The sequence below is a fragment of the Chelonia mydas genome, chromosome 5 (assembly GCF_015237465.2).
Source record: "Chelonia mydas isolate rCheMyd1 chromosome 5, rCheMyd1.pri.v2, whole genome shotgun sequence".
Taxonomy (NCBI): Eukaryota; Metazoa; Chordata; order Testudines; family Cheloniidae; genus Chelonia; species Chelonia mydas.
Window position 1 is genome coordinate 18,629,803 of NC_051245.2, and position 27,121 is coordinate 18,656,923.

Genomic DNA, 27,121 nt, shown 5'->3' on the forward strand with positions numbered 1-27,121 from the left:
TATAGCCTACAACTGCCAGTGTTACTGAACAGGCACAGCCCTGCCTTCCACAAATGAGGGTAATCTTTTGAGCTCTGCAACAACCTTTGCCATTAAACAGCTGTTTCACATGGTATCTAGCCTGGGAAATGAGCTTGTCTGCATCTTGGCATTAAACAGTGAAGGTTACACTGCAGCAGAGTCCCCCTGTGTTCCTGAGGGCTTGTCCGCATTACAAGTTATGTTGGCATAACTTATGTTGCTTGGGGATGTGAATAAGCTACCCCCTGAGCAACATGAGTTACACTGACCTAAGAGCAGGTGTGGACAGCACTAGGGCAGCAGGAGAGTGGCTCCTGCCAACCTCTCGAAGAGGTGGTTTTGTTATGGCAACAGGAGAATGCTGCTGTAACACTTCTAGGGTAGACAAGTCCTCAGTTTGCTCATCTCTGTTAAAACTACAACCCTCTAATTAACAGCTGAGAGTGGAGACTGTCAGCTACCCAACAATCCTGCAGCAGAATACCATGTATCAGTGGCTTATATTTGTGTCCTGTATGTAATGCACATCTTCAGCTCCTCTGCAGGTGTTTCCTGCTGAGATTCTACTGCCTTGTAAACTTGGGCTGAAAAGAATAACCCTTAAAGCTCACACGTCAGATAACTCAAATGAAGCCCTCCACTTGTCATATTTGTTGTAAATATGAATTTGCCAGAATTCATAACATGTCAGCATGAGATCAGCTTAGTCAAGGGTCAAATGTCTTCAGGGTATAAGTTAGTCTCTTTGCTGTTTTCTGTTAGGGTGGCCCTATGGTCTACATTTCTATCAGTGCATAAAACTAGTGTATCAGTATGTTAGGTTTTTTTAAAAAAAAAAAACCCTAAACTTTAATCACTACAATTTTTGTAAGCCTTGCATTGATTATAGTAAAGTGATATTTCACTGTCCCCTTCATTTAAATTTATGGGTTTGTAATAATGTTCTCTAAGTTTATATACTGCATCCATCACTAGTATAAGAAACTTCCTCCCTCTGAAAATAAACAAAGTGACCAGCAGGGCTGTCAAACACTACTACAGTACTTCCAATTAAAAAATTAAGTGTGAAGGTGCAAACAGGTGCAATGCACCACAAAATCTAGACCAGTAGTTTGAATCTAGTCAATTTAGCATTGGATTCTAATCACTGCCAGCTAATAGAACCAATCTGAAAGTAGCTCAGTTCCACTGCAAGTCCTAGAATGTTTATTCCCTCACAAACAGCAACCAGGGAGACGGTCTCAGCAGTGAAAAGGTTCAGAAACAATTACTCTGTCTCCTTGAAGATGGTAGCAGTAGCTCAGTTAATGCACTTAGGACGGAAGAACCCCATGCATCGCTACAGACTAGGGACCGAATGGCTAGGCAGCAGTTCTGCAGAAAAGGACCTAAGGGTTACAGTGGACGAGAAGCTGGATATGAGCCAACAGTGTGCCGTTGTTGCCAAGAAGGCCAATGGCATTTTGGGATGTATAAGTAGGGGCATTGCCAGCAGATCAAGGGACATGATCGTTCCCCTCTATTTGACATTGGTGAGGCCTCATCTGGAGTATTGTGTCCAGTTTTGGGCCCCACACTACAAGAAGGATGTGGAAAAATTGGAAAACATCCAGCAGAGGGCAACAAAAATAATTAGGGGACTGGAACACATGATTTAGGAGAGGCCGAGGGAACTGGGATTATTTAGTCTGCAGAAGAGAAGAAGGGGGGTGGGGGGATTTGATAGCTGCTTTCAACTACCTGAAAGGGGGTTCCAAAGAGGATGGATCTAGACTGTTCTCAGTGGTAGCAGATGACAGAACAAGGAGTAATGGTCTCAAGTTGCAGTGGGGGAGGTTTAGGTTGGATATTAGGAAAAACTTTTTCACTAGGAGGGTGGTGAAACACTGGAATGCGTTACCTAGGGAGGTGGTGGAATCTCCTCCTTTAGAAGTTTTTAAGGTCAGGCTTGACAAAGCCCTGGCTGGAATGATTTAGTTGGGGATTGGTCCTGCTTTGAGCAGTGGGTTGGACTAGATGACCTGATGTCCCTTCCAACCCTGATATTCTATGACTTATTTAAAGGCTCTGGGAATAAAGCTTACCTTATAAATAGCCAGACTACAACATTCCCACTTAAGTTAGATGACCATTTTCAGCTACATATGGTTATTGCAAAACAGTTTAATATAATCTGTCTCAGAAGATCAATAAATTCAGTCAAGTGCCATAGAAGGTAAGCTTTTGCTTTGCCTAAAACTGTTTCTTTAGACTTTTCCCAAAGTCTGAAAATGCTGCAATCAACATGCATAGCACATGTTATCACTTGTGCAACCATTAGGTGAAGCTACCCAATGCCTATATAAAAACCAAAATAACCTATTAGTATGTCATGTTCTGATAGCTAAAAAAAACCCATTGACACACACTTACTATAGATTAGAAATGACAAGTTTAAGATGCTAACACGGAAAGATTGAAAAGATTAAATATAATTTATTAAATAGCCCTTTACAATTAATTTGTCAATTTAAAAAAGTTCTTAGTTACATTACAGTATTGTGTTAAAACTTGATAAACACCAGTCTTTTTTGTATACAATTATGAAAGTTTTAATTCGTTAATCCTGAATATCCTCTTAGCTGTTTGATGTACCTCTGGCCCATAAAACGCTTGTTGAAGATGGGCTCGCTCTTTGATACATAAGAAGCTGTTACAATGGCATATATTCCCCCATCAGCAATGTCCATAGGATGCTGCTGTCATTTGATTACACTGTATGTTAAAGAACACAATGTCTTCAGTTCTTGCCTTAAATCCAAATTTGTTTATGCATTTAATGAATCTTCTTCTGTACAAGTGCTATTCCTGGTGGCCAAGCATGTCAAGTTGCTGTATTATAACAAAAGATATAAAAGGACTGAATGAAGGGTCATTAACATAGATACACAGAGCTCCTTATGAGGAAGCTGGAACAGACACCACCGATGGACTCATCTAACCATTTTGCTTCCGTAGCCTAGTTAGCAATGAATAGGGGGATACCCCATCAATCCTGGAAGAACTAAAAAAGAGAAGATAACGATTACTCAGAAAATGAAGCACACCAATACGAAACAAACTTAGTATAGACATCTAGACATTTCTACTGTACCCAGATACTGGTGTGAAATGCACTCTGTCTTTTCCACCTCCATTCTTCCCCCCCTTACAGTCTCTGAGTCCTGAATCATGCCTTCCTTCTGTAGTAATGACTCTCGCCCCTCTCCAGAGCCCATCAGTGCTGGTCCTCAGGTGAACAATTCACTTCCTCTAACGCAATTAAGGTTGATCCCACACAAGACCGGAGGGTATTCTGAAAGGGTCTTAATGTTTTTTCCTTCCAGACATTGGTTTTGGTGAATGTGTAATTTTCTCTCCTATGTAATTTCACACATTGTTAAAGTGACATTAATGGAGATGGCATTCCTCTACTGTAAAATGTTTTTACAGTTGAAACTGCAAGCCTCTAAGCCCAGTCTGATACTAATTGCAGTATTCAGCATCTTCATCAGTTATTAAAAACTACTTTTCAAATTTAGTGTTGATCTGACAACATTTTGTGCAGATGCTCACTAGTTGGTGTACTTGTATGATTTTGACTGCATTAGTGTCTCAGTAAATAGGACAGACATCACATCTCTTTCAAGACTGAGGGCACTGCCATTTGCAAGTCAGAATGCAACATGAGACAGGCAGAAGGATGCACCATTGATGGACTTATGGCCAATTGCACAATTAAGACCCTTGTTATTTAGAATGTCAATTACTTAACTTCTCTCTCACACTGAGGCTTTTGTTTTCTTTCTTTATAAAGAAACTACAGCATGAAAATGTTATGACTATTTCTAACAAGACCAAAATAGAATAATTCAAGCAGTTTGGAATAAATGTGACATTAACACGCAAATAGCACTTATTAATCATTCGACACAATTTTTTTTACTATTAACAACATTTGCAGAAGGCGTAGGAAGAGAGATTTCAGATACATGGTAATAACTTCAAAAAGAATCTTACGTTGTTGAGACACCTTTTGAAACTTTAATCTTGGGTTGGCCAGACCAGAATTCCACCTTGTATTTAAGTTCTTTATTCTGAAATTGAGACATTAAATTCATTGCATTTCCACCAGTATATTATAGCATTTAAGGAAGTCAAAGATACAGTTTGTGGGTGCGATCCTCAGCTGGTATAGATCAACAACACAGATAAATTGAAACAAGTCCAATTAGTACATTGACTTCGATAGAGCTATTCCAGTTTACACCAGTTTAGGATTTGGCCCTTTGGGTCATCCAGAATGTCAATACAGTTTACAGGCACTGAGGGATACAATGCAGTCACTTTTGAAAATCTTGGCATGCTGGTCGAGCCTCAAAACATCAAGTTCCTGTGCCCAGCATTATTGTCACTGTTTGGATTTCGCTCTGTTGATAAGAAAATCCCGCACAGCTCTTTTGAAGTGTAGGAGTATTTTTGTTAGTTGAAAAGCATTTTTGATGGTTGAAAATTTTCCATCAAATCCATTTTTCCAATATGACAGGTTTCAGAGTAGCAGTCGTGTTAGTCTGTATTCACAAAAAGAAAAGGAGTACTTGTGGCACCTTACAGACTAACCAATTTATCTGGTTAATAAATAAATTGGTTAGTCTCTAAGGTGCCACAAGTACTCCTTTTCGTTTTTCCAATAGAAATATGAGGTTTTGACTCCACTCATTTTTGTATATATTTATATATTCTTCCATCAAAAAACCAATGCCCCCAAAATATTTTGATTTGGGTATTCTGCTGCGATGCCTCATGCTCCCATTCTCCTCAATGGCCTGGACAACATCTTGCGTGATGCATTAGTCTCCCCACTCTGGTCTGTCTGAAAAATGGCAACAATTATCCTTTGATCTGTCTTGTTTATTTAGACTGAGATCCTTGGGGGTAGGGATGGCCTTACAAACCGTGCCTGGATGGGATGCTGTAAAACTAATTAGCTAGTACAGGTCACTTTGAAAATGTCTAGAACTATATAATTAGTGTTATATAAATATAATAAATACATATGATATGTTAATTATATGTGTGTGGATTATATTTAATCCCCCACACATACTGGAATTAGAATCAATTTAGTGGATCTGCTATGACTGAAATTAAGATTCTGAATGGCAGAAAAGCATTTTATTTGTAATATATTTAATGTTTGTACCAATGTAAATTCCAGGATTATAGACTAGTGTTTACAATGGGATGTCAAGAACTATATTGCTGCAATGCGTCATTACACAAAAGATTGTTACAAACTGTAAAATGTTGCCAAAAACCACACAAAACAGTATTGCTACTGAAGATTATGTAAAATTGCAAGAGGCTAGTTTCTATGCAATGCTGAAAATATGGGGTAATTATTTTGACAGAATGCACAGTTCTTCACTGTAGCCTAATGCTTTCCAAAATACTAACATGTAATATTTCCTCAGAAGCTGAAAGTGAGCAAGGGCCATTATTAAAAAATCCAAACACACACACATTTTAAGAATACAAGAATGGCCATACTGGGTCAGACCAAAGGTCCATCTAGCCCAGTATCCTGTCTTCCGACAGTGGCCAATGCCAGGTGCCCCAGAGGGAATGAACAGAACAGGTAATCCTCAAGTGAGCCATTCCGTGTCGCTCATTCACAGCTTCTGGCAAACAGAGGTTAGGGACACCGTCCCTGCCCATCCTGGCTAATAGCCGTTGATGGACCTATCCTCCATGAATTTATCTAGTTCTTTTTTGAACCCTGTTATAGTCTTGGCCTTCACAACATCTTCTGGCAAGGAGTTCCACAGGTTGACTGTGTGTTGCCTGAAGAAATACTTCCTTTTTGCTGTTTTAAACCTGCTGCCTGTTAATTTCATTTGGGGACCCCTAGTTCTTGTGTTAGGAGAAGGCGTAAATAACACTTCCTTATTTACTTTGTCCACACCAGTCATGATTTTAGAGATCTCAATCATATCCCCCCTTAGTCATCTCTTTTCCAAGTTGAAAAGTCCCAGTCTTATTAATCTCTCCTCATGCTGAAGTCATTCCATACCCCTAATCATTTTCTTAACCTTTTCCAGTCCCAATATATCTTTTTTGAGATGGGGGAATCACAGTTGCACGCAGTATTCAAGATGTGGACATACCATGGATTTATATAGAGGCAATATGATATTTTCAGTCTTCTTATCTCTCTCTTAATGATGCCCAACATTTATATATATATATATATATATATATTATAAGCCCTAAGCTGAGAATATTTACACAAATGCTTCACTTTATTTGTGGTGTGTAAAGTTCACCATGTGGGTAAGTGTTTGCAGGATCAGAGCCTAAATTATATCGTCATGGCTAAAATTCTCATCCAGGCACTCATTTCATATCTGCATTACTGCAACAACCTCCTCTCTAGCCACCCCAAAATGCACACTGCTTCCCTCCAGTCCCTATGAAATTCAAAAAGCACTCCCTCTCCTCCCTAACTCCCACTTCCAGCCTGTGGCCTACAAGAAATTACTAAAGAATTATGATTAGGCAGAAGGCTAATTGGGGAAAGTGGATACAAAAAAAAGCAATTATCCTTTCATCCCTCACCTTTAGGTCTTCATATGTTGTGTGTGTGTGTGCTCAGGTTGAGCTCTTTGGGACAGGCACAGTGTCTTGGCACTTTCCAAATATGTGCTTGGCAAGTAGTGGATGCTACCATAGTGCAAATAATAATTGTTAAATAGAAATTAGCAGTTTTGACATTCTTCCTCCCAAACTCACCAATACTGTATATTGAATAGAAATAGCTCTAGGGACATAGGGACATGTACGGTGAGAGATTTCCAAAAGCACTCTGCTTTGTTCTAACTTTGACCAAACTTACCATTGTATTCAATAAGAGCAGAGTTAGACCCTTGCTGAGTGCTTTTAAAAACCCCACCTGCAACTGTACCAACCACTCCCACTTCTCTGTCCTCAGAAAAATACGTAAAGAATCTTATTGTACCATACAGTTGGCCGAAGATGATGGTATAAATCTCTTGATGACTACTTGGGGGAAGAAAAAAGGAGACTCAAAAAGATGCAGAGTTGAAATAGTTTTAGGCTCACAATTGTAGAGTTTGGTGTGATACAATCTTTCCCTTTACCTGAGTTTCAAGCATATTTATCTTTTCTTTCATAGTCTTAATTTCTTTATCTTGGTTTTGTAGTCCGATGTTCAGTTCTTCAATCTAAGAGTTAGAAAGTAAAGTTAGAAAGTTTTCAAACTTTGTAATATATTAGATACACTTTCAATAACCATCCTTTAAGTAGAGGGATACACTATCAGAGCATGAGGATCAAGAAAGTCAATATAGTCTGAAATCTACATGATAAAAAAAATGCTCTAGAGAAAGTGTAATGACATGATTGGCTGGCTGACTTATTTTTCTTTTTAAACAGATCATAAGTCACACTTCCACTAAGGGTAACATGTCTGCCTTTTTTATTCTTGGTCTCTGTGCCCAAACACACACTTGTTCCCCACATGCAGCTTTCTTAGCCTAAGCAAGCTAAGGCTGATGAGAGAAGTTCCTACCCTTTGACGATTCACAAAATGTGAATTAAATTTTGTACAGGTAGTTTAGCTGAGCAAAAATTAATACTCTTTGTGACAGTAGCTCATATTAGTACCCTCTTTAAACGGGATGTCAAGTAATAAATATTAAAATGGCTTCAAGTTTTGTTCCAGCTTTATCTGGGACCAAATCCTTTTTGCTTTGGTCACTGACTTCACTAGGACTGCTTGTGTGCCTCAGGGAAGCAGGATTTGAGCCTCTAGTGAGGAACAGCCTATAGATTTCCAGACACCTGTTTATTTTATTGATGGTCCTACACAGTGCCTGTAACTGCAGCAGCCAAGCATCATTAGAGACTCAATGTTCCCCATAAAAAGGCAGTTCCTTTTGTGGAACATACGTAAGAGGTTTGCAGCTCTTGCATTCATTGCTTCCTCTGCAGTAATAGCTAACCAAACACTATTTCAGAAGCTACACTAAGTCTTCCCCTGGTGAGTGAGTGAGTATCCATGGTCTGCCACATTTTAGGGATATTCCCAATCTACCTTAAACTGGCTGGGGACTCGGTATTTCCTGATGTAGCCCTATGGTATGGGCCTGTTCTCCTAAGCTCCTTAGGTAGCTACCTCAGCCCTTCCATCCCACTTGCAGGAAACAAAAACCTTCCTTTCTTCCTTCCTTGCAACATTCTATTTCAATCGCTGTCACGCTAGGAAGTAGAACCACCCCCAGTTTTTAAAGTGATGCCACTTTCTTTTTTTTAAATTATATATAAAATATTATGTAACATCTATTGCTAACTGGTTTTGCATGTCCTGTGATGGAGATCACCACATCATCAATAATAAACTTCACAAAGTGAAGGAAGCACTAAAACAAGTCTCTAATTTTTGTTCCCCATACACTAAACGTGCTTGGTTAACCGGACCTCTTCTATCACACTGCGTAGGCTTTGATGCTGGGTCTGGATCACATGCTGCAAGTGAGAAATCTGTTCTTGTAAAGTGAAAATCTCCACTTGAAGATCACGACAGCTGGTGGGGAAAAGACAGATTACCAATAACTTTTTCAGCTGATATTAAGGGGATATATTATTCCCAAAAGATCTAATGAGTGACCTGATATATGCTTTCTGACCAAGAATATACAAACTAGCCATCTGAGCACCAAACTTTTGGGTTTGGCCAAAGTTACATTTATATATGAATTATAAATATAGGCATTAAGATTCCTTTAGTGACCAGATCCAATAATTTGCATTCCACATGGGATTCCAACTCACTGTATTGGCCTTGACTCATATTAGCTGTACGTGAACTAATTTAATTCATGGGTAATAAGCGTAGTCTGATATAAAAGAAGGAAAAATTGTAGTTTATTTCTTACATTATCTTTAACTACTATATTCAATTATAGGAAAAACAGCACCATTCATACTTCATATTGGAAGAATAAAGTTTCGGCACAATATATTGGAGCAATTCTTCAACAGTTCATCATGGCACATACTGCCAAAGTAATAGTGTACTGCGTAGTAAGCTGGGTACGTCTACACAGCCTGTGGCAGTAAGCCTCCAAACCCAGGTTAACAGACTTGGGCTTGTAGGGCTTGTGCTAACTACATTGAAAGTGCTTTTAGGTTGTGGCTTGGGCCGGAGCTCAGGCTCCGAAGCCTAGGGAGAGAGGTGGGCTTTAGAGGAAGTTGAACTGAATAGAAGATAGAAATTATTCAAATGTATTGTTTGGAAGAGGCCCCAAAAGCCATTAAGATATTAATTCTGGTTAACAGAATGGGGGTTGAGGTGGGTTGAATGGTTTCCTCTCAGCAGGCCAAATCCTGCAATCCATAATTATCCTCTACTCAGAATTCCTGTTAATTGAACCAAGAGTTTTGCCAGAGTAAGGACAGCATGATTTGATCTCGTGCCTTCACATGTCAGAGTAGTAGAGAACAATTACTTATTCTCTAAATCAGAGGTGGGCAAACTGCAGTGGCCTGCGGGACCGTCCTGCCCTTGAGCTCCCCTCCCGGGAGGGTAGCCCCCGGCCCCTCCCCTGCTGTCCCCCCTTCCCTGCAGCCTCACCTCGCCGTGCCGCCAGCGCTTTGGGCGGAGAGCTCCTGCCAGGCAGCGTGGCTGTGAGAGCCGCCGGCCTGCCCTGGTGCTCTAGACTGCGCAGCAGCGTGGCTGGCTCCAGCCAGGTGGCACGGCTGCCAGTCCTGGTGCTCTGAGCGGCATGGTAAGGGGGCGGGGAGCGGGGGGGTTGGATAAGGGGGAGGGGGTCCCAGGCAGCAGTCAGAGGACAGGGAGCGGTTGGATAGGCATGGGAGTCCCAGGGGGCATGTCAGGGGGCGGGGGTGTGGATAGGGGTCGGGGCAGTCAGGAGATAGGGAGCAGGGGGGGTTGGATAGGGGGAAGGAAGTGGGAGGGGGCAGATAGGGGGAGGGGCCAGGCTGATTGGGAAGACACAGCCTTCCCTACCTGGCCCTCCATACAGTTTTGGAACCTCGATGTGGCCCTCAGGCCAAAAGGTTTGCCCACCCCTGGTCTAAATAAACCCAGGTCTAGAAACCCTACTGCACATGTCACAGGATAATTTATATTCTTCTTTAAAAAGTAAAGACAGTGAAGGCATTAGGCCTAACACCATGTATATATCCACTACTCGGGAGAACTTAGCCAAGTTATTGTTAGGTATTTCACTTGAAATAATCCTTCTGAACAGAAAAAGCATTTCTTCATGCACTATTTGCTCACCTCTTACTATCTTCAGAGTTTGATAGAAGCTTCTCTTCAAATGACTGCTTTTTTGCTATTAATGTTTTCTTTTCCTAGGGAACAATGAAGAAGTAATAATGTGCACGTACAAAACTTATATGAAGTGATTAACTAATTTTTCAATTACTTTCTGAAAACATGCAAAACCACCAGAGATGTGTCAGCTGTCAATTTACAGATATACAGATATACCCTCACCCCCTTGCGAGGATCAGAAGCATCTGTCATCAACCAGAATTGGGTCAGAAAAAGCAAGGTTACCAGGGAGCAGCTGTGTATTGATTTACAGTGGAAAAAATCATTATTTCAATTGGATTTTTTTTTTTTTTTTAAAAGGAAAGCCTGTCAGTAAAGATGATTAGCTTTTTGACTGATATGTATTCAAAGACACTTTCTGCTCCAGGAACTATACTAAAAGGGCAGTGGTACTTTGCATTGCAAAGATGGATCTGAGGGTCAAGAGATTAAAATTGATTCAACTAGAAAACTTCTTTTTAAGTGACAAATTTTGGTAATCCACATCTAACTGTTTAGTGACCTAAGTACAATAATTCCTAGTTGTAAATTTAAAGAGTTCACTAATATATACAGCCACCCCATGGTGTATCTTCTTAGCCTGTCAGGGTAAAACCCTGACCCTAATGAAGTCAAAAAAAGTTTTACAACTGACTTCAATATGGCAAAGAATTTTAGGCGCAAGAAATATGAGACAAACACATCAACATATAAACCTTGTCTGTCTATGGAGCTGGCTGGAAGAGATCCTAGCATGTAGCCATGAAAATGAAGCTTTGTGTGTTCTACCCACAGCCCCTTTCCTCAGCCAGCTCCACAGTGCAACAGATTGTGTGCAGATTTGTAATGCCAATCTACACAGTGCTAAACCATATTTGCTATCAGCCTGGTCAATCAGAGGTGAGGTATAGTAGGCACCTTTGCAAGTTTCAGTGCATGGGGTAAGAAACTGGAGTGGGGTAAGAAAGCCCTGGGGTAAGAAACCTATTGATGTGCATGAGGACTGCCTGAGTGTACCAGAGGGAAGGGCTTAGGAACACCACTGAGAAATGCTTCAGGGGAACACAGTAAGGGACAGCATACTCAGGGAGAAAGATGTTCAAAGGTGTATTAAAAATATCAGAAGATGAGTTATTGTGGCTGACTCTACTCAGGTGTGCAAAAAGATAGGGATCAGGGAAAATGAGGAGAGGGCCCAAGGAGCTGTCCTGCCACTTGGCTGCAGGAGCATAAGCCAACCACATTTCCAGTCCTCCTGAAACTAACCATGAGAACAGGGAGAGAATCTAGCAGCACTGATGGAGTGATGGATGGGGGTTAGGGTGGAGACATGGCCCACCTCCCAGCTCCTGTACTGGTGAGGTACTGGAGCTGATCTGGCATGGGGGTGGGAGAGTGCACATGTGCCCCGTTAAATGACATCACAGCAGCCACTCAGAATGAGCTTCCCCCACCCACTTATCTCTAGTCACTCATAATTGCTGGGGGAACTCCCACAGCTACCAAACTCTTCTACTTCCCCATCACAGGCTGCCGCTTAGTTGTGGCAGGAGCAAACCACAGCTTGGCACGACAAGTGACAAAAATGGCCTGAAATGCTTTTAATCTGACTTTTTGACAGAACTGTATTAGTGATGTGTAATCTTGCTGCATTCTTAATTACTCCAGAACAGATGGTGAAAGTTAAATTTTATGGGATATGGTCATTGCAATACCTTTCACTTACTAACGATTATTTACTACAACTGGAAAGTTGTTCTCTGTAAACACTCACTGCTTCTGCATCAACTGAGAACTTGGGAAGGATTTTGGAAAGAAATTCACTACAAAGGGGAGGAGATTAATAGCATATTGCAATATACTGTACTTTGACAATGCAAGAGTAGGAGTTGAAGGTGTTTCCTCTTAGAAACCAGGACATTTCAAGTCTCATAAATTAGAATTAATGTATGGCAGTTAGGTTAAGTACGTTAATTGATTTAAAAATCTAGTGTTTAAACAACTGAAAGGAAAAAAAAAAAAAAACCTGACTTCTCATGTCATTTAAAAGGTCTGATGCTCAGCTGATGCAAATTGAGGTAGCCTCATTGAAATCCAGGGGGCTTTTATACCAGTTGAGGATCTGGTCCAAAAACTTTTTAAAGTAATTGAACTCTTCTTTATAATTAGATTTCAGCATGAGACTGACAATAAAGAGTGCTTAGGATACCCTTTACACTGTAATTCTATTACTTAAGAGGTAGGAGCTAATACAATTGAAACTGATATTTACTGTAGTTCCACAGAGCTTGATACCTTTACTCATAGCACTTGCTCCAGATCAAGAGCAATATGCAAATGAGCAAGGACTGTCCACATGGCTAACAGCCTGCAAGGTCAGGCCTCGATATTGTGCAACAGATACTAACAAAAGCCACATAATGGCCTAAGAGACAGTGGCCATGATCCTTGCATAGAGAAGACTCCTATTGCCTATCCAGGAACTGCATAACTGGGCTCTATGAGCATACCTCTTCCATTCGTTGCACTAGTTTCTCCATGTCTGTAATCTGGCTGTACTTTTCTTCGAGTCTTTCAGTTACACAATTGACATTTTCTAGATTTTGTTTGAGTTTTTGTTCTTGCTCAAGTTTGGAGGCCTGTGTTTAGAGAAAAATGAAAAAAAAAAGCCCAAACCAATGAATGAAGATGATTTCCATTTTCAGCAAAACCATTTTGCTGCTATTCTTCAATATGTTGCCAGTCCCACAACTGACCCCCCCGTGAAAATCCTGACCACTTGTAGTCAAGAAAGATCCATGCTTCTTTCCCCAAGAGTGAGCAGTGAGAGAATAGGGCAAATTCTACCCCTTTATTCCTGCCTTATTTTGAGCACTGTACCCATCAAATCTGAGACTGGACACTTGAAGTCAGGAAAAATTAAGCTTTCCTTTTTTATATTGTACTGTAGTTAAAGTTAAGCCTATAAGACAATGGAAGTCTGCATTAGAAGCCCTGACCTACATTTTCAAGAGTGACTCGTGATTTTGGATCCCTCCACATTGGGTGTCCACCTTAAAGGGACCTGGTTTTCAGAATGTGCTGAGCATCCTCTGAAAATCAGGCCCCTTTAAGGAATCATCAGTTGAGTCCACAAAGTTGTGTTTGAAAGAGTTAGGTCTCTATTTATACATCCAAGGTACTGATTTGTCATGTTGACATATGGAGTTGCCAGCATATTGGAGAGAAGGAACACTTGTATCCCTGCATGCTCCAGTGTTTGCCTTTTCCACACATAGGAGAGTGCTGTACCTGCATGAGCAGTTTATCATCTTCATGCTTTTTCTTAAGTTCTTCAGACCGACTGTAGTAATTCTCATATAGACTTTTCGAGGCACGTCTTAGAGACTGTGCACCTGCTTCTCTTGTCGCATCCAGCTGGAAAAGGCCATTGCAATAGGATTAATAGCGTATGTCACACTTTAAAAGTTTGGTGTGGAAATCAGGTAGCACACAAATAATGCAGTTGCTATCGTGTTTGAACAACTGTTAGCACCAATTCTTGCAGAACCCCCCCCCACAAACCCATTAAAATATATGGCAAATAAAATTTAAATTCTAATTTTTGAATAAAGGATGCAGATTTGCCATGTGATACAACAGCCGCTCCTGACTGGAGATGAAGGTTGTGGGTTTAAAATGACTGATACATTTCTGACTGGTTACAAGCACACCTGCTCTAGACCACAGGCTTAGCAGAATTCATGCCAGGAACCACTGCAAGAAAATCCAAGCCCAGAGCACAGCCCAACAAGCTGTAGTTCCCAACAATCAGCTAGTTAAATTCCACCATCAGCTAGTTAAAAATCTATTTAATCCTAATGAGAAAATCTGATGAGACTCTGCAGGGTTACTGCACTTCATAGAGAGGGCAAAGCCACAATGAACGATTGCTTTCCTGCCACTGCTGGGATGGAACTTTAATCCAGGCAAAACTGGATCTTCTCTTCAGGCTGACAAGCTAAAATATGCATTAGAGACGGCTAAAATGGAATGCACCTTGATCTTTAGTATTTCATTCTCCCTGTTCACAAGCAAGAGCTGCTGGTCAGTCTCTTTCAGCTTTTCCATGGTTAGATTGTAGCTGGAGTTAAGCGTGTCCTTCTCAGCCTCCAACTCATTTCTGGACACCCGGAAAGGCTGCTAAAAATGAACAAACGTGAAAATAATTTGTAAACGACAGCTTTAGCAGACTGAAGGTATGAAGGTAAAGCTGCACTCATCTACCTTCCTATCTCAGGCCCCCACCCTGCAATGAGCTCCAGGCACCCAGGCCTGCATAGTGTTCATTGCAGGATCATGGTCTAGCGTAATTACAGAGCAACAATCACCACAGTTTCTAGGTACTGACTAATTCCCACCTTCAATATTAAATAAAACAGTGTTCTATTTGTGCAGTTCTCCAGGGTTTTACATTTGAAACACATCATTACCAATACATAACTGCTTTTGGTTCTCCAGAGTGTAACTTCGTACATGAGGTTAATTAATGTTTAGAATATTGCAGCATATGTCATATTATAGTATTGGGACCAGCAGTGTCGCCAATTATGAAGGTTGCCTGACACTACCCTCTTTTAGTTGCTTATATTTGCCAGACTTTATTTATTTGGGCTAACATTTTTCATGCCGGGTGTCTCCTTCAGGATGAGTATTTTTGGAACGTTTCTGCCAAAATGGTTCAGCCATTTCAGAATGATGCTAGAGAAAGTCCCTGCTTTGGAGCACAGACTAGAGGGTGGCCTTTGTGTCAGTGCTGTGCCTTTTGATATTCTTCATATCCACCAAAGTTTGGTCAATCGCTAAGCCTTTGAATAATCTTCATTTTCTCATCCTCTGTATAGATCTTAGATCTGGCTAAAATCTCCCAAATTCCATCCTCACTGAGCATGCTCCAGCCCCTCACAGCTCCTAGTGCTGACAAGGCTCTGTATGTGCCATCCCCTGAGCATGCTCTCGAGACAGACTGAAGGAGTACAGAGTGTGAACAGAGCAACTGTGACTGGGGATGAAAGTGGGGAGTGGTACTGGGAGCCAGAGGAGAGATGTGAGGCGTTGTGCAGAGAGGTTGGGACTGGGAGCTGCAGGGGAAGGGAAGCCTTTGCATTTGATTTGTCATTTGCAATTTGATTTGTCATTTGCATACCTGATTTTGAATCTTTGCTAGTGTGGATCTGATCTGCAGGGAAAAGATTAGAAATAGGTCACAAAAAGAAAGATTATTTTTTCTTGTCAATCTGCCAGGTTAGTTATTCCAGGACATTCTCCTTAGGACAGCAGCAATGTAGAAAAGTTGCCTTTGGGCACGATCACCATTGTGCTCTTTTGCTTGGATACTAGAAATAAAGCATCTGTCCTCCACAAGCCAAACCGTATTGTCCAAGAGATCTCTAATGCAGAAATGGATGCACGGAATTTAAATATTTACTTTAGTGACAGGATCACCACACTTTTCATTGACCCAAAAGAGGGCCTAAGTCTCACACTTGGTTCAAAAATTCATCTCTTCCTCAGATATTGCATCATGAATATGACTTAGGATCATAATTTTGTAATTGGTACAAAATTCTCATAGTGGCGTTCTGACAAGCATTTGGTCTGCTCCCTCATATGACTCATTATAAAGACAGATGTGCATACCCCAATTAAATCCTTGCCTCAAACTGATCAATGTTCCTTGAGGTTTTGTGTTAGACTCCATTATAATGGTATCAGGCCAGAAAGAGTTTAAGGGACAGTGAAATGTGAATTTCCTCAGTAAGTCAACACACACTTGTTTAGCTTGGAAAATTTAGACAGTGTAGAAGGATTCAAATTTTTTATTTTCTTACTTGCAATGGGTTGTATTCATTGTTCTCCTCCGAATCAGAGGACAAGACAGCACAATAAGAATAATGAAAAAATTGTACCTTTTTTATGTATTCTGTTTCTTCAGTGATTTGGGCAGAAGAAGATCCATAAAGGACATAGTTTCCTTCCATCCCTTGGTCATCTCTTGTGACATGTTCTGTGAGCCTCACTGTGGTATTCATTGTGCGTGCATTTCACTGCTCTGTATAGTTGAGAGAGAAGTGGATTTTGTCTTTTATTTATACAAATATCCATAGAGAATGAACTTAATTTTGTACATGCATCGACATGTCCATTGCATCATTAACAACATATACAGTAAGGCTCATATTAGACAATTAAATGCCTTTCAGACAGCTGCAAATATGACCTTGTGCATAATTTCCGTATTTTAAAGGACCTCTCAAGTCTTCAAGATGTGTTACTTCCCCACCCCCCAATTTACTTAAGGCAGTCCCCCATCCAATTGTTGCATCTGAATGTACATTCAAATATGCTACAGCATATAAGATATCAGTAATTTTTTTTATTGGCAATCCAAATAATTTCCAAGTAAGTATTTGCTTATTCAAAAGTATTGTTTACCCTGTCACTTCATTCCACACCCCCAAAACTGGTCATATTCAATGTTATAGGAGTTCCTGTCTCTGCCATCTTGCTCAGATTGAGTAACGCTGTACTCCACAAGTAGTTGTATTGATTTCACCAAGACTATGCAACGTAAGAGTGGCAGAGTCAGTTCCACAGAAATCAATGGGACTACTCACACTGAAAGACAACGGCTCACTTTGAATAAGTGGCAAGACTGGACTCAGCATTGTAGCATTCCACAATATGAGTTTTTTCATGGCAGTGGGAGAGTCACAAACCAAAACACTTTTTTCTTAAGCACGGGAAAACTGGCTTTACACACCAAGAATGAGGTCCCAACCTGCTTGCAGTTATGTTTCTGTGGTACAATGGTGACATCCAGTGTCAGCTGGATTAATCTCAAGTGAACATGTATATAAACAGCATATCTCAGAAGATATGCATATATTGCACTCCTTTTGATATATATAAAATCAGATTAATGTATATATTTTTTTAAAAGTCAGGTTGTCAAATGTCTATGTTTGGAGTATCTGAAATTAATCAACAATTGCTCCTGCAACAATAAGATCCAATTGATCTGTGCAATGTTTTATTAAGGTTTAAAACATTAGTGGAGGAAGAGGAAGCAGTAGACATAGAGTGAGGTTTTTCCAAAGTTTACAGCTTATTTTTGGGTTTTGTACTTTTAAAATCTCATTTAAAATGTGATTATTTAAACACAAAATGTCAATTTAATAAGAACTTATGGTTGCTTCCATTTAACTCAGCAACAACAATCTGATTCCTGTGCTACACGAGGCTTTGGCCTACAGCATCAGCCCTTGTTTATTCATCCCAGACTAAAATTATTGCCTTACTAACAGGAAGTACCATCAAGTCAGCACATTTAATTAATTAAGGCATTTTCTCATAAAACCCAATTAGGCCATTTGAAACTCTTAACGCTGTAATAAATTAGGAATGTCACCACCACCGTGAGCACATGGACCTGGCTTGCACATTTTGCTAAAAGAATCATCAGCAACTAATCCAGGCTACCGAAGTTTTAACTTTCATATACTTCAAGTACACATCTCAGGCAGAAAACAAAAGTAGAGAAACTGTAATTTCTTTAACATATGAGCTTTGGGTGCTCTTTACAAATATTTAAGACTCCAGTTTTTAAAAAGTTTACAAAATTACAAATCCAGCAATTGCAAGTCACTCCCTTGCCAACAATCAAGGAAAGTAAACAAAGAACTCACCATTACCACCTCACAATTTTTCCCCACTCACCCAAAAGTTGGGATCATAGACAGACATTTCAGAGTGTCCTGAATGTCAAGGGATTTGGACTATTTTAGGCAGGAGTCAGGGAGTGAGTCCCAAAGATGAGGGGTCCAAAGTTGAAAAAGACCCACCAGCAGCCCCTTTCTTATAAACCAAGGAAGCTCCGCTGATCACAGCTGCAGCAGTACTGATGGTGAAAGATGTTTACTCAAACAGATGGGTTATAAACACTTGATTGCTTTTGACCCACAGAACAAGATCTTAAACTTCTCCAGGAGACTACCACGCAGTCAGTGAAGATCATGGCAAGAGGCAACACAATCAGTGGACTGCCAAATTCAATACCTGCTTTAGTTCACAATGGTCTTGAACAGGCATAGCCTCATGTGGATCTCACAGCCAATGTCTAACCTCAAGGTGACAAAACCATGACCAGTAGTACTGAGGCTTGCATCCAGCAACAAAATTCACAACCTCCTGGCTAGAATCACATGAGGATGAGTATCATCCTGACCACTGCTGCCACCTAAGAGTAGCTGGAAATCTAACCATATCCCTAGATTTTTGTGAACACAAACAAGAGGAGGACAGACACATACCACGGTCTAAGAGACTAAGATAATCCCAGCCATGTCTTGTAGCTGCTTCCCCAATCGACATTACCTTAGTTTTATCCAGATTGAGTCTTCCCAGGTTAGCCCTCATGTATACCCCAATCTTACCAAAATACTGGGAAAGCACAGCTTTGCCTGGGTTGGACAGAATGGTGAGAGACATCCGCATATCACCAATATACTGAAGACTCATGTCTCCTTACTAACCCTTCTAAGGGTCCCATGTGCACATTCCACAGGGAACACAAGACAGAACCCTATGGAACCCCTTATACGAACACCATCAGAGAGGAGGAAAACTTGTCCTCAAAAATTAGTTGTGAATGATCATCATGAATGGAGCAACCCCAAAAAAATAGCTTCCTCCATTCCTACTGTGGTCCAGAGATCTGTTCAACACCACCTTGCAATCAACAGTACTCAAGGCGCTGATAGATTAAATAATGTCAGCTTGGACACTGCCGCTTCATACATAGCAAGCAGGAGACCATCTACCAGTGCAACCAGCCTGATCTCCAAGTTATTAAATATGTGACAGAATATATACCTATGTTCACACCCTACATGCTATTAGAATCATAGAATATCAGGGCTGGAAGGGACCTCAGGAAGTCATCTAGTCCAACCCCCTGCTCAAAGCAGGACCAATCCCCCATAGTTGCCCCAGATCCCTAAATGGCCCCCTCAAGGATTGAACTCACAACCCTGGGTTTAGCAGGCCAATGTTCAAACCACTGAGCTATCCCTCCCCCCACCTTTCTGGTTATCAGGGAATAAGGTACAGATTATCAAGGGTTGCGAAATTTGGTTTAGGAACGGGTGGCGTAAGGAATACATAATCTGCAATCTCCCCGATTGGGGGTAAAAGTTTAACCGGTCAAAGTACAGACATTGAAATATGGAGGTATGTTGTTCATATAATGGCTATGTTCAGGTGTGGAGTATAATGAGTGGATACGATGATGGGGATGGATCTACCCTCATTTGGTGGGATTTAATGTTCAGTGAGTTTATGGTTCCAGTTCATATGGTCCAATGGAAAAAGCCTCTCAGTCCCTTTCCCATAGTGGATGCACAATGTCGTACCGGCTCACACCTCCTGGTACTGTCGGTGGCCGGTGATGTGTTCGATTGTAATAGTGTTTGTCCAAGGTGCACCTTATGAGTTTTTGAATGACACCTCACAATTTGCTGATCAATAATATCATGGAAAAATGCACATAGCAGTGTTATATGTGAAGTTATAAAAAAAGCTGAGATCTTGACCAAAAGCATGTTTTCCAGATAAATCTGGGGAGTGGCCAAACTAGTTCCTCAGAGACAAAGAGCAAGATGACGCCTCTGCCAGGTGTAAACAAGCCTGATGGACCATTACCTGCTAAGTGACCGTTCTTTGGTAGGAAAGGGGGTAGAAACAACAACAAAAAAAATCTACATCTTAGCAAACAAACAGAATGGAATGTCCTTCCACACAGACTGTCTGTCACCTTGCTCCCAGCTGGAAATATTTTTCAAGAGGGGGACTGAAATTATAAAAAGCAGGGGCAAATACCCCAAGACACCCCTTCTCTCTGCCCATCACATTCTCTGCATCTTGAAAAATAAAGGAAGCAACCATTGGACTCTGGAGGAGGGGTCCTGACCTAAAGAGTTTGGTCAGTAAGACTGCTGGAAGCATGTGGTGAGAAAACTTTGCAGGCATTTTATCTTTATTTTTCTTCTAACGATTTCTGACATTTATGCCTCATTGCTTATATTCACTTAACAGGTCTCTTCTGTAGTTCATAAACTAATTTTACTGTTTTATCTAATCCAGTATGTTCTAGTTGAAGTATCTGCATAACTCCATTTGAGGTAACAGATTATTCCCTTAAAGGAATAATAGACTTAATATATTTGTACTGTCTAGGAGAGGGCTGGGCAGTACAGGACATAAATTTCTGGGGGGAATCTCAGACTAGGGGTGTGCTTGGGTCACCCTGTGGTAATCTTTAAGGCTGATAAGAGCCAGGGTGTGGCTTGCTGGCTGCAAAACACACAAAGACATAGCTGGGGGCGACTTACATGTTGGAGGCCGTTTGTGAGCAGTCCACGTGGGAGGCTGCAGCAGCAAGGCATTGTAAAAAGCACACCAGATTACAGGGAGGGGTGACACAGCTACTCATTGGTCTGGATTGTACCCTGGTATGTCACACCATGGAAGGTATTCAGTTTGACAGAGTCCAGGAGGAGAGCTAAATCACCTAGATACACAGAGCTGCACCTCTGAAAAGCAGGTCATAGGTTCTTTACACATCTAAGAAATCTTCACACTAAATAAGAATTTCTGTACGGTCATTCCGATACCATGGTAAAGGACACAGCATAAGATCTTTAATAGAACTGTACTGACCTTGTAATGCCAACAATTAACATGGCACCACTAGTTTGTTAAATATCATTTTTGAAGTGACATTCTATTACGTTTTAAAGCATGTTAACAGAATTAAATGATACAGAGAACTTGATTTCTTCCCCCCCTCCCCCGCCACACACACACACTTTATGCAGCTCAGAGCTTGGGAGTAGAAAAAAATTCACTTGTCTTACACTCAGAAAGCAGAGTCTAAAGGGCATGACATTCGTGGAGAAATCCTTTGGCACACTGGATAGATGCCAACTTGTGTCTGCATGGGTGTTCTACTGCAATATTCTAAAATTGCCACTTGTGAAGTAAGTTACATTTTCTCTGTCAGCTTTGCACCTGCCAGGTGTAACAAGCTAGGAAACATCTGTATTACAGTTTGTGAATAAGGTGCATGCTTTCTGTGTTTATGATGGGTTACTTGCTATGAATTAGATCCAAAGAGCTTGCTATGGGAGCCAAACAGAAAGGCAATAAAATGGCCCAGATAAGGAGCATCCCAACACTCAAACTCAACAGCCAGGTTTAATTACAGCATGATGAGGCAACTCCACAGCCCCAGTCCTGGCGACAGAGCTGCTTTGCCACAGCTGAGAAGAGAGCTCAATGGGAACACCAAACCGTCGCGTGTCCCTGAAGTGAAAGGGTTTACAAGAGCCAAACGCAGTTGGGCCTGTTGAGTTAACACAGTTGGGAAAATCGGGAGCTGACCCGCAGAGAGGCGGTCCCAGAATGGATGAACCACGCAGTTCCGCCCAGTTGGAGGTGCAGCAAGCCCAGCCTGTCACTTAAAGGTCCACTTGAGAAGGACTAAAAGGGTCCAAAGAACTATTCGCCATAGAAGCGTGACAATTAGCTCCTTTACTATAAACATCTTTTCAGAATAGGTCCCATAAAAGTAGAAATACCTATTCTGTGTCATAGTTTGATTCTTCTTTTCACACTCTGCTATTACCTGCTTATGAAAATCTCTTTTACATGATTACCTTTAGGGTCTAGGGCAGAGGTGGGCAAACTGGGGCTCATGGGCCACATCCGGCCCGCAGGACCCTCCTGCCTGGCTCTTGAGCTCCCGGCCGGGGAGGCTAGCCCCCAGCCCCTCCCCTGCAGCCTCAGCTCGCCGTACCACCAGCACTCTGGGCAGCGGGGCTGCAAACTCCTGCCGGACAGTGAGGCTGAGAGAGCCGCCTGCCTGCCCTGGTGCTCTGAGCGGCATGGTAAGGGGGCGGGGGGTTCGATAAGGGGCAGGGGATCCCGGGGGGCCATCAGGGGGCAGTTGGATGGGGTGGAGGTTCTGTGGGGGGGGGCAGTCAGGAGATGGGAAATGGGGGGGGGGGTTGGATAGGCATGGGAGTCTCGGGGGGGCCTGTCAGGGGGCAGGGGTATGAATAGGGGTCGGGGCAGTCAGGGGACAGGGAGCAGGGGGGGGTTGGAAATGGGGTGGGGTCCTGGGGGAGTGATTAAGGGCAGGGGGTCCCAGGAGGGGGCGGTCAGGGGACAAGGAGCGGGGTGGTGGTCGATGGGTCAGAGGTTCCGAGGGGGGCAGTCAGGGAGCGGGAAGGGGCAGATCAGGGGCAGGGGCCAGGATGTTTTGGGGGGCACTGCCTTCCCTACCCAGCCCTCCATAATGTTTCAGAACCCTGATGTGGCCCTCAGGCCAAAAAGTTTGCCCACCCCTGGTCTAGGGGTTGGCTGGTTCGTAGTTATTTTAAAGGGCAGCAATGAATTTGAGTATCCAAATTGGATCATTCAAAGTTAATCTTCAGACAGCCAGCATGAAGCAGACACATATTTTCCACTTGGTTGTAAACTCTTCTCAGTACAGAATAGATTTGAATGCTACAAGTTAGAATTGGATGATGACTGCAATGCAGTGTTTGCATACATTAATTTCAATGATGAGTAGCTATTTGATTCAACAATATTCAGTAAAAATGTATTCACCTTTTAATTTGCTATTCATGAATATCTTTGGAAATTTTGGTATTTTGGTATGAGGTATTTTGTTCTCATGAATGTTTGAGCAATAGTTTGTACGAATACCTGTACTTACATGTGAACGCGGCTATTTGTGCTCAGGGAGGAATGTTTACTGTTCATTATTCTCCAATATAAAAGGTTTCTCTCATCCAATCATGGTACAGAAACAGTATCAGATGATGCTGGTTGTCAATCATACAGCACAAATATAACTGCAAATAGTCAAAGGGAACAATTCGCAAACAACCCATAAACTGAAAAATTGTTCATCTGAGTTGTTTGGCAAATATATTTATAGAACTCAGGATAGGTTCATGAAGAATATGTGTACTGCTAAATGAGCTAGATTCACTGGATAATTTATTTAAAATAAATAGTTCAGGCAACTATCATACTAGAGTATTTTCCCCATGAAAATATAATCAGCTATTTATTTTACTCTTTACCAAAAGCACGTGTGCATGGGGGTGTGAGGGGGCAGGGGTACGGGGGACAAGACACGCCTGGATTTTTCAACTTAAAAAAAAAAAAAAACCAACATGCAAATATTTACTTTTCCATTACCAGAGATACACAGCAAACATTAAGGGGTCTGCAATGCCGATCCCTTTCTCACGTAGACAGTGTTGTTGTCACCATGTTGGTCCTCAGATATTAGGAAGTCAAGGTGAATAAGGTCATATTTTTATTGAACCAATTTCTGTTGGGGTGAGAAACAAGCTTAAAGCTAGAAGAGCTGTGTAGCTCGAAAGCTTGTCTCTCCCCTCAACAGAAGCTGGCATGCAATAAGAAGATATATCCTCACTCACCCTGTATCCCTTTCTCACGTTAGTTACTAGTGTTACTCACAGGAGGGTCTGAACAAGTAAAGGGTTGGGAGGATGGGTCCCTAACTGATAGTCAAGCACTCTCATTCTCCACCAACAAGCTCTGCTAAATTTAAAACACATCACCACCCTCACCACCACTTAATCGCTTTGTTCACATTTCTAATCTCCTGCATGTCACACATTTAAACAGCCACAGCATTCCTGCCCAGGGAGAGCGTGCAAAACCCCAAAGGGTTTCAAGTGAGCTGTAGCTCAGGAAAGCTCATGCTCAAATAAATTGGTTAGTCTCTAAGGTGCCACAAGTCCTCCTTTTCTTTTTTGCGAATACAGACTAACACGGCTGCTACTCTGAAACCTGACTGAGAGAGGAAACCCTGTTGCTAAGTCTTGTGTTATGCAGTGGCATCCAAGCTGTGCCCAGTGTTTTCCACCCAGCCCCCAACCTAGAGAGCTGGCATCAAAAGCAGATCGTGAGTGATAAAAATCAGCTGAGTCCTCTCTACCCAGCTTCCACACCTGCGCATTTCCAGCCTCAAATGATCAAGCCCCTGAATCTCTAGGGCCGGGAAGTGGCAGGCAGCCCCTTCCCTTGTTCTCACGGACCCGGGGAAGGAGGGGCGACCAGCCCCTGGGCGCTCTGTAGGGGCCCTGAAATGCCCCTTTCTCCTCCCCAGCTTGCTGGCCTCCTTACCTGCTGTCCTCGGCTCTCTCCACTCCCTTGCTCCTCTCCCGGGCACTCACGTCCGGGGACGGTGCAGTCCGGACCTGGCCCCGCCCCTCCCCTCTCTCCTCCTAGCAGCAGAGGCTGGAGCCCATGGGAGAGAGAAACCCGGCCCAGTTTCCCCCTGTGGTTGACTTGTAAACACAGGAAAGGCAGGGCACTTTCAAAGTCTATTGCCAATGAGTTAACCAGGTGAGAGTGTCGGAGCAGCAAGTGAAGCCATTGGTTTTTAAAAATATTCAACGCTGCCCCTTTGTAAGATTAACAATCTCTCTTGGCAAACGTACTGCCAGGCAGGGCAATTTCTTTTTCACTAACAGCCCCCCTACAGCTCTGGAGTGACAAATAGTCTTATTTTGTTAACGTGGCTTTGTCAAGCATGTATAAATCACTACACACTAATGATCACGGTGCAGTGCATTTCCAGAGGGTTAAGAACCATCTTGGATGAAAGCCACGGCTCCAGGTGTGCGAAAGCCAAAATCATTAACTCCAGTCATCACTAACTACTTCATGGCTGCCTAATGTGCCAGGGAGTTGGGGCAAAATGCAATCCCACAGCCCTTTGAACTTGCATTTAAGACTATATGAGGGCTCAGTTGCATTCCATGGCAAGGAACACTCTGCAGGGACTTGAGATTAGTGTTATGTATCTTGCTGTTGCTGAGCTCTGGGACAGGGGAAGGAGTATGAATCTCTTTTAAAGGGAGAGGCGGTTTCAATTGATCTGTACAGGGATTTTCTATTACCTGGGCCCCAAACCTGCAATGTGTTCCATCCAGCATAAGACTCTACCCACATAGGTCTCATTGCAGCATTAGGATTTGAGGTTTTAGCTTTCAAAGAGCTGTCCTGAAGCCCAAAGTGTACATGAATATGTACACTTGTCTTGAAATTGTAGGATTTAATGGCCTGCACATCAGCCAGTCAGATGGCTTCAGTCATCTTTCCACACTCCATTTAACTAAGAATGGGCCACGTGACCAAACAGCAATGAGGCCCTAACATAGTAGTATTTGAAATAGTCTGTGAGGATACCTATCTTAGGTATAATTGGATCAGACTAGAATTGGAGGACTGCTATAGAATCATCTAAAGAATCAACATTTTTAAGACTTACTGACTCCCACACAGTTTTTGAACATGACTCTTCTTAAAAGACAGCTCCTTTAAACACAAAAATATCCAGAATCCAAATGCCTATTTCCAGCAAAATAAGCGATCTTGAGTGCCCAATGTGCAGTTACACAGGAACAGGTATTTCAGCAGAGACCAGAATGGTTTCTTAGAATAACTCTAGAGCCCTCATAATAAACAAGAGGCGCAGGAGGGCTGTGAAATACCCTAAGTAAGGTTAAGGGCTCAAGCTTAGTGCTGGGTTCATTGGTCTTTTTCATCACATACTGTATTGAATCAGCTACAGTGAAGCTGGTTTTCTAAGATACACAGTGATATAAGCTTATGTATAAAAAGTCAGACTATAAATTCATAGATTCCAAGGCCAGAAGGGATCATTGTGATCATCTAGTCTGATCTCCTGTATAACACAGGCCATAGAACTTCCCCAAAATAATTCGTAGAGCAGATCTTTTAGAAAAACATCCAATCTTGATTTAAAAATGGTCAGTGATGTAGAATCCACCATGACCCTTGGTAAATTGTTCCAATGGTTAATTACTCTAACCATTAAAAATATATGAAATTCCAAATTCTAGCCTCAATTTGTCTAGCTTCAACTTCCATCCATTGGATTGTGTTATACTTTTCTCTTTTAGATTGGAAAACCCATTATTAAATATTTCTTCCCCAGGTAGATACTTATAGACTGAAATCAAGTCACCCCTTAACTTTCTGTTTGTTAAGGTAAATAGATTGAGATCCTTGAGTCTGTCACCATAAGGCTCGTTTTCTAATCCTCTAAGGTTTCAACCCTTGTATTGCTTTTCAATGGATTTAGTTCTAAATCTTGCTGTCCAAAGGCTCCATTTCCATCTAAGTAAGCCATAAAATGTCAGAGTCAACTCCACAAATCCATTAAAAGAGGAATGAGAAATTCATATTTTGGCATAGACTTGCCCCTCCTCACATCCCTATTCTACACATTTGTGTTTTTTACAAGTAAAACTTTAAGCTTAGTCAGAAGTTTGGGGTCTGATCCAAAAACCTGTAGAACTCAATGGAAAGACTCCAATTAACTTCAGTGGACTTTGGATCATTGTTCATAGTTTGATAAAGAAAACTATGGATTGTTATTTTACTGAAAGTCTAATAAATCATCTGGATCAATTATTTTCCACATATGATGACCCATTTTAGCCCAAGAATAAACAAAACTTCTGTCTGTCTATATTTAATACTCATGAAAGGAGCCAAATAGGCATCCTGGAGATGGAGAAGGAGGTCCACTATTTGTCCAAA

The 27,121-nt window shown here is 41.7% G+C and overlaps 1 protein-coding gene across 5 annotated transcripts; it reads right to left on the reverse strand.

Moving 5' to 3' along the window:
- Nucleotides 1-2,474: 2,474 nt before the first annotated feature.
- On the reverse strand, nt 2,475-25,257 carry CCDC68 (coiled-coil domain containing 68). Of its 5 annotated transcripts, none has more exons than XM_007055321.4 (11): nt 24,674-25,257; nt 16,351-16,493; nt 15,588-15,620; nt 14,441-14,584; nt 13,694-13,819; nt 12,913-13,041; nt 10,367-10,440; nt 8,539-8,644; nt 7,200-7,283; nt 4,060-4,136; nt 2,475-3,064 (listed from the first exon to the last, which is right to left on the reverse strand). In XM_007055321.4, the coding sequence occupies exons 2-11, from the start codon at nt 16,471-16,473 to the stop codon at nt 2,998-3,000; spliced, it is 963 nt and encodes a 320-aa protein (XP_007055383.2). In that variant the 5' UTR covers nt 16,474-16,493; nt 24,674-25,257; the 3' UTR covers nt 2,475-2,997. The 5 variants fall into 5 exon arrangements, with proteins under 5 accessions (XP_007055383.2, XP_043403438.1, XP_027673552.2 ...); XM_043547503.1 differs by lacking the exon at nt 24,674-25,257 and adding an exon at nt 23,226-23,346; XM_027817751.3 differs by lacking the exon at nt 15,588-15,620 and having other exon boundaries at nt 24,674-25,106.
- Between the last annotated feature and the right edge of the window lie 1,864 nt (nt 25,258-27,121).

What these genes read in the sequence shown, in the direction of transcription:
- CCDC68 (XM_007055321.4), bottom strand. Translation starts at nt 16,473, where the DNA reads ATGAATACCACAGTGAGGCTCACAGAACATGTCACAAGAGATGACCAA. An exon ending in AAACAGAATACATAAAAAAG is followed by an intron (nt 15,621 to 16,350) that starts GTACAATTTTTT and finishes TTTTCCCTGCAG; the next exon opens with ATCAGATCCACACTAGCAAA. An exon ending in ATGAAATACTAAAGATCAAG is followed by an intron (nt 13,820 to 14,440) that starts GTGCATTCCATT and finishes GGCCTTTTCCAG; the next exon opens with CTGGATGCGACAAGAGAAGC.